The 7,656-nt window shown below is 37.3% G+C and overlaps 1 protein-coding gene across 1 annotated transcript in view; it reads left to right on the top strand.

Moving 5' to 3' along the window:
• Positions 1 to 7,656, top strand: part of dhx36 (DEAH (Asp-Glu-Ala-His) box polypeptide 36) — a 31,470-nt gene that overhangs the window by 1,763 nt on the left and 22,051 nt on the right. Inside the window, exons 2-5 of the mRNA XM_037677820.1 lie at positions 3,592 to 3,666; positions 5,119 to 5,285; positions 5,374 to 5,455; positions 5,566 to 5,706. Coding sequence (XP_037533748.1) covers positions 3,592 to 3,666; positions 5,119 to 5,285; positions 5,374 to 5,455; positions 5,566 to 5,706 — 465 coding nt within the window. The remainder of the gene's footprint in view (positions 1 to 3,591; positions 3,667 to 5,118; positions 5,286 to 5,373; positions 5,456 to 5,565; positions 5,707 to 7,656) is intronic.

Here is a 7,656-nt window from a genome sequence, read left to right as displayed (position 1 = left end):
TATATATATATATATATATATATATATATATATATAAAGGCATTTTAAACCCTTCCCACACTCTTTCAATATTCTAAACAATGTTTCAAAACTCTAAATGCTCTAAAAGAGCACAGTATGTCATGACTCAGCTCTCCGCCACAGCTGCACTCTGCGCTCTCGGCCACGCCCACTTCTTCACTGCAGAACGGAGATCAACAGGGGAGGAAGGAGGAGCTGCAGAAGGAAGTTTCTCCTGCAGTGTGGGCTGCACACAGGTGCAGCAGGTGCTAAATAATTTAAAATAATTTAAATAAAAATCCCATGCCAATCGGCTTATCCATTAATCACCCAATTGTGTGTCATGTCCAATCTTATTTTGAAAAACCGTGATAAAGCGAGTGTGCGAAAAATGAACCGCACAGTAGCGAGGGACTACTGTATCAGGATTTATCCAACCGTTTTGTTCAAAATATTTTATACCTGACTACGATCCCCTTTTAAGCCTGTGCTGTTGTTAATTATCAGAACTGATGCGATGTTGCTCACTGCTTTTAACATCGTAATGAATCAACACCCGACAGGACTCGAAAATGAACGATGACTGTGCTTTCTCAGTGTTCGGGAAAAGAAGCCGAGTTGCCACTGAGCAAAAGTAGGCATCTGTTGGAGGCCTGATGGAGCTCATTGCTTACTCGATGACCTCAGAGTAAACCTATTACTGTGGAGTATTGTGCTAGAAACCAGTCATTAAGTGGGTGAGGTGTGGAGGTGTAAAAAAGGTCCAGCAGCTTCTATTTGCCTTGAGGCTCCTCTATCGCTTAAAAAGAGCCGGGCCCCTCAGCAACCTTGTCCTTCGGCTGTTTAAATATTTTAAACTTGCTACGTGCTATTTTATGTCTCTATATAAAAACATGAAACATTTGTGCTTACATGTTTTAAATGTGTATGTGTATTTCTCTTTTATCTGCATCACTGATGGTAGTGATGAACTTTTTTTAACAGTTCTGTTGTCTCCGTTTCACAGCTTTTGCTTGTTCTCGTTGCGTATTGATTTTATGAATTACTTTGTAATTCTGCTCCGCTTCCAGTATTTTTGTTGCTCCTGGAATTAGTCAAAGGTCGTTCTTTGAAATATCAAACCAGCATGAATTATACAACAAAGGCTTTTTTTGAAAAGCTGATGTCCTTGGGGTGCAGTTGTTTTTTTTGTTTTTTTTGAGGATTAAGAAAAATAAGAATCTCCTTTGTAATTCAGTAGATAAACCTTTCACTGGTGATTATATGAAATTAATGTCAATGTTAAATGCCTGTTGGGTCATTTTATGTCAGCTTCATCAGACCTTCATAATTTATGTCATATTTAAAGCTGCAGATTTTGTTAACCCATTAAAATTAGAGCCTGACCGATATGGAAACTTTGGCTATCGCCAATACCAATATTGGGAGGGGAATGCCGATAGCTGATATAATGGCTTAAATTTTTTTGAGCTTTGTCCACCCCTTAAGAATCTAAGTAAACAGTGAGTGGAGTGGGACTTGTTTATTTAGCGCAGCTGTTAGCGACCATGCAGTTAAGCAAATTAGATCCATGCTGTACCTAGTCCCATACTAGGTTTGCAAGTGCACTGGTAATAAAAACAGTCTGCCTAATGCACGTTCACATTTTCTATCCTCCTCTATTCACCATAAAGTTATCAAGTGTGTTACAAAAATATAAATTAAATAAAGAAACATCCGTCCTTGTTCATTGTTTACACAGTCAGTATTGACCACAGCAGCATTTCTTTTTTCTTTGCAGAGAAGTAAAGATTTCAGACAAACAATGCATTTCACTGAGGACAACAATGATAATGTTACCACTGATCTAATTTACATCTACGTTAGATTTATTGTTCTGGCTACAGTTTTACAAGGCAATAGCCTATGCTAAATGTTAGCTTGCTAACTCGAGAGGCACATAGCTAATGGACAAGCGACTTGGAGGACTGAAGAGAATTTATTATTGTTGATTTTATTTTTATTTTACAAATCAGTTAAAATAAACTTACCATGCTCTGTTCATCAAAATACGCTACACAGTATTTACTGCTTCGGCTGTGCTGAAAGTGAAACTTAAAGTGAACGGCAATGACTTGAAAGTAGTCCACATGCACCTTCTGCTGGATACTTTGTACAATTATGGCTGGCTCCCAACATTTTAGGGGTGAAAATTAGAAGTGTTTATATCGGCACATACTGGGTCAATTATCACCGATGCTGACAGGCCCCCAAATGCCTATACCGGCCCAAAATATCAGCCTCTACCGATATATCAGTCGAGCTCTAATTAAAACGCACTCGATGTTTGTTTGTATTGCTCTGTAAGTCTGTAGCAAAGTTATATTTTCAAGGTTTATGATCTTAAAGACTCCAGATTAGAACAATTTTATGCTTTATTGATTAACATAAGAAAATAAGTAATTTACAGTAAAACATAAGTTAACGGTTTGTTTTTTAATTTTAAGATTCAGAATCTGAAAAGTGAAGGCTGTAATTGTCAGTTGGTGGGATCTTGTTGGAAATTATGATACTATCATTAAAAACTAAAAATATAATTTTCTTCTTCTTTTCTTTGGACTTGGAACAAAAAGTCCACAAAGTTTTATTTATTTATTTTTTTAATTTATTTTATTATTATTATTTATTTTTGCTAACTATAACCAGTTACATTTTTTTTTTTGTGGGTTGGGCTGAAATTTGCCCTAAATTTTTTTAAAATACCTAAAACTAATGATTTGTCCCATTTAGAATCAAAATGTGTTTAAATCATGCCCATACTGTTGGCTGGTACTGAATAGGTTTGTTTTTAGCTTTTATTTTTTATTTTTATTTATTTTTTAATTTTTTTCTTCTTTCGGCTGCTCCCTTCTTCAGGGGTCGCCACAGCGAACTAAGTCGCACGAAGACTTGGCAGTTATTTTTACACCGGATGTCCTTCCTGATGCAACCACAGACACTGAGCTACCACAGCCCTCTGTGTGGAGCAGAGAGCTGCTATCTAGGATACCCAGAAAAGCAGATGGTGGGGGTTAAGGGCCTTGCTCAAGGGCCCAGGGTGGGACGAATGAGGGTGGGGGCAGGTGTGAGTGCTTCACCTACCCCACCCACATTTTTGATGTTGACGGTACTGGAGCTTGAACGGGCGATCTTCCGATCACAGGCCCACCTTCTCTAACCTCTGCGCCACCACTCCCCTTTGTTTTTAGCTATTAATAATCAATATCAAAGATGATGTTACGTAATTACTGCAGATGTAAAAATGACTTAAAGTAAATATCAAAACATCTCCAGTCATGCATACAGTCACAGGAGAAAGTTTGGAAGATTATTTTCTTTTGGAAAAGAAAACATAAATAATTTGATCTTAAAAAAAAAAGTGGTTGCAAGAAAATAAAATGTTGTTGTTGTTGTTGTTGTTGTTGTATTCAGGTAGAACTTTGTCATATACATTGGACGACTGTGAAGGTTTTTGCTGATACAATACACATTTCAACCCAACTCAGTAAAAACTTATTAATAAAGTTTGAAAAGAAAAGTGGAAGTATTTATTTATTTTTTTACATTTCACAGCCGGTTACCACGGAGACAAGGTTCAATCCTGTATTGTACAACAGGCATCATTCTTCAGTGGCTGCGCTCAGATCCGTGAGTCTGATCTTTTACGTTCTCGTCCTCTTCACATAGTCTGTCGTCTTTTTTTTCCTCTGTGTTGTCTCTCTGTCTCAATCCCAGCTGTCCTTTCTTTGTGTGAATCCGTTTTGTTCTCAATGATTTGCAGCTTCCTCTGTTGTTTTGTGGGGGGAAATTAATTAGTATTAGTCTCCGTTCTCATGGACAGAACACACAGCTCTGGTTGACTCATTCCTTCATTCTCATCTTTGCTTTTCAAGTGAATTCAGAGGAGAAAACCCCCACAGACTTAGTGAGACTGTTAGCTTTTCCTTCATGTCTGGCTTAATTTTCATTCAGATTTCCACAACCCTGCTGAGTCATCTGAGGACTGAAGTCTGATGAAAAAGTTTTACTTCAAAGTCATTTTACAAAGTAGCTGGCTGAAGAGTTGACTGTCTTTGCGGATTGCATTTATGTTGCTTTTTTTTTTTTTTTTTTTCATTAGATTTTTTTTTTTTTAAAGCAACAGTTCAAATCTTTTCAAGTGGGGCGCAGTGGAAAGTTCATGAACAATTAACGTCTTACTTGTTGTAGATGGCTCTTTCAACAACTTCAAAAGGGGCACACAAGAAAACAATTTAACAACCTTTGCATCACTATCAGTTTTATGTTGCACAGTTCTTAATACTAAATGTTTTGGTTATTTACAAGCGCCACTAGCAACAGCTGTAGCTAGCTGTAGCATTTCCAGAACAGCTTGGGGCACTTCAGGCAGGAAAATTCTATTTTTGCTTGAATAACCTTGTAATATGAAATGTATATGTTGATAAAATTGTGTTTTAAAATGCTATAAAAGTTTTTAAATTAGATATGTCAGAAATTTGCTCTGAAACTGGTCCTATCTATTAATTCATTGATCTGGTCAGAACTACACAGTTTCTCCTAATTGAGGTTGTTCAATGTGTTCTCTACAACAAAACATTAATAGTTTATAGCCTTTTCTTTAGAACCTCACATAAAGAATTATTCACAGCTTATATACCAGGTTTATTCAACAAAACTGTTCAGGGGGGGCACAGTTTCTGAAAGCCAACAGCTCAGTGGCCGGACATCCAACAATTAAAGTCATTGTGTAAATAAACTAAGTATTACAATAATCTGTTACTTTTTAAATTAGTTTGTTTTGTTGCATTGAAAATTAACGTAAACAGAACCCAAAACTCAAACCAAACCCATACAGGCCCCCACCCCATTATTTTATTTTAAATTTTTTTATGAACTCAGGGCCAGACTGAAGTCACCCGCAGTCCGGAAGTGGGCTGCCAGTTGAATAGCCCTGTTATATACCATCTTTAGTTAGTCCACAACAGATGGGGTTTGTAGGAAAATTGGATTTTGGCAAGACTTTTTTCTGTAACAAGTACAGATGCAGACACTCAGCCTAAAATCAACCCAAGACTAAAACCTTCCTTATTTTGTGTAAAGGTTGCTGTCCAGTATAAGTCACCTGGTGTTGGACGAGATCCACGAGAGGAACCTTCAGTCAGATGTTTTGATCGTCATTGTGAAGAATTTGCTCAAAATCCGAAATGACCTCAAAGTTGTCCTCATGAGTGCCACGCTCAATGCGGAGAAGTTTTCTAAATATTTTGGTATGCAGTCCATCGAATTTCCTTTTTTTTATTTTATTTTTTTATTTAGCAGTAGTGTTTGTTGTAATGTGTATCATCTTCTCTTTAGACAACTGTCCAATGATCCACATTCCTGGTTTGACATTCCCAGTGGAAGAGTTCTTGCTTGAGGACATTATCCATATGACCAGGTAGAACAAAGCTGTAGCTAAACATATATGTGCAAAAACTGTCACAACCTTACGTTCACAGGCACTAACACAATTTACCGTGTAGAAACCATATGGTTCTTCTCTGGCAGATATAATCCTCAGAATGTGGATCGGCGCCCCGCATGGAAGAAAAGCTTTTGGCAGGGTCGCAACTCAAGACCTGAAAAGGAGGAGAAAGAGCTGGAATACCGCGAGAGCTGGCCCTGTTATGCCCGCACCCTTCAGAGCAGGTGAGGTGATTTCAGACAACTGTATTTAAGGTAGCAGAACAGCTGTCTGGTTGATAAAGTACCGTAGTTGTTTTGTGGAAAATAGGACCATGTGGTATTGAGATAGTTTCAGATGAATTATTTTTCATTTGGTTTTGAGTTAAACCTTGTTTGTAAATGCTGGATAGAGAATGTTTCTGAGTGCATGACAGAGAAGGAAAAATTATATGATTCTGTGAAATACTCTATTTAAACATATGTGTGGTAGTTTTGCTCCTACATGGAAGTGTAGTACAAAATGAAGTACCTACATTCATGTAGTTGTTTTTCTGCATTTTGAAAGCAGTCTCTTTCCTTCGTAGTGCTGTCTCAAGTGCTAGAGGATGGAAACATAATTGCTTCTGCTATAGTGGACTTTTTGAAATTAAAATCCCTGCATTGTCTGAGTGCACAGTAATTTGAGTTATAAATCACTTCCTGTCTGAATGCATTTACACTGCATATACCTAGAGTATGTATTTACACTGCATATACTTATAGAGTATATTCTTGATGTTCAAGCACAGGATAATTCAGAATATAAAATCAGAGACTCTTAATGGTATACTTTGTATACTTTTAGGAATTTGAGTTACTGTAAGGGGCTGTGCCCACTATCAGGCATCCCAGCTTTTACTTGATAAATTAGAATGTTTATTATCTTACAGTGAAGATGAGATTAAATCGGTTTGATTGCACATGAAATTTGAACCTTTCCTCTCTCTCCACACTTCCTGTCAAAGCCTCTGTAGTTTTGTTGACGGTGCTGCACAGCAAAACACCCACATTCAGAAAATTTGGCTGCAAAGTGTTTTCTCGCCAGTTTGTTCCAGCTTATTTTTCTTTATAACAAAGCTGCTATCTGCGGCTCAGACCCAGCCCCTCGCTACGTTTGCTGTTTTCCTCGCTCAGTCACTGCACGGGTGTGTTCATAAATGAATCTTTAATGGACAAAACATCAGTGGAACTACTGTTCATGAATTCATCTTCAAAGTGCTCAGAGGAGGGAGAGATTTAGTGCTTTTACGGGATACAAGTATAGTCAGAGTTGAAGAAGTAGTGGTCGAAACAATCTTTAAATAAAAATAACAGTGCTCTATTAAAATTTTGACCAAAATATAAAATATAAGAGTAAGTGAGAAGTACTGTCAGTCTCACACTATTTACCATTTATACAAATTAAAAAATATATGTTTTGCTGAAACCCAATAACCTTAAATAACAAAAATGAACCATATGTCATTTTTACCAAGTAATGTGGAAATGTTTTCAGTCATCCCTCATTTCTTTATACTTTGCTTCCAAGGAGCCAGATTTTCTTGTGCAGTAGTCCCTCGTTTATCGCGGGGGTTCCATTCTCAGTCCACCCACAATAAGTGAAAAACTGCAAAGTACGAATAGTAGTACAAGCAGTAAGTATATGTATACATATATGTGTGTTGCATTTTAAACCCTTCCCACACTCTTGCAATCTTCTAAACAATGTTTCTAAACTCTAAACGCTCTAAAAGAGTACAGCATGTCATGATTTCCACTCTCTCTGCCACCGGCTGCACTTTGCCTCCTGCCAGAGCTCTTGGCCATGCCCACTTCTCTGCTGCAGAGCAGCAGGTGCTAAACAATTTAAAATAATTTATTCTAAATAAAAATGCCATGCCGATCGTGCAGCTCATCCATCAATCAGCCAATTATGTGTCATGTCCTGGATGGATGGATGGATGGATGGATGGATGGATGGGATGGATGGATGGATGGATGGATGGATGGATGGATGGATGTATATATATATATATATATATGTATGTATGTATGTATGTATGGATGGATGGATGGATGTATGTATGTATGTATGTATGTATGTTTGTATGTATGTATGTATGTATGTATGGATGGATGGATGTATATATGTATGGATGTATATATGTATGTATG

This window comes from Nematolebias whitei, chromosome 6 (genome assembly GCF_014905685.2).
Source record: "Nematolebias whitei isolate Nwh7 chromosome 6, NemWhi1, whole genome shotgun sequence".
NCBI classification, from domain to species: domain Eukaryota; kingdom Metazoa; phylum Chordata; class Actinopteri; order Cyprinodontiformes; family Rivulidae; genus Nematolebias; species Nematolebias whitei.
This window is presented reverse-complemented; position numbering and strand designations above follow the sequence as displayed.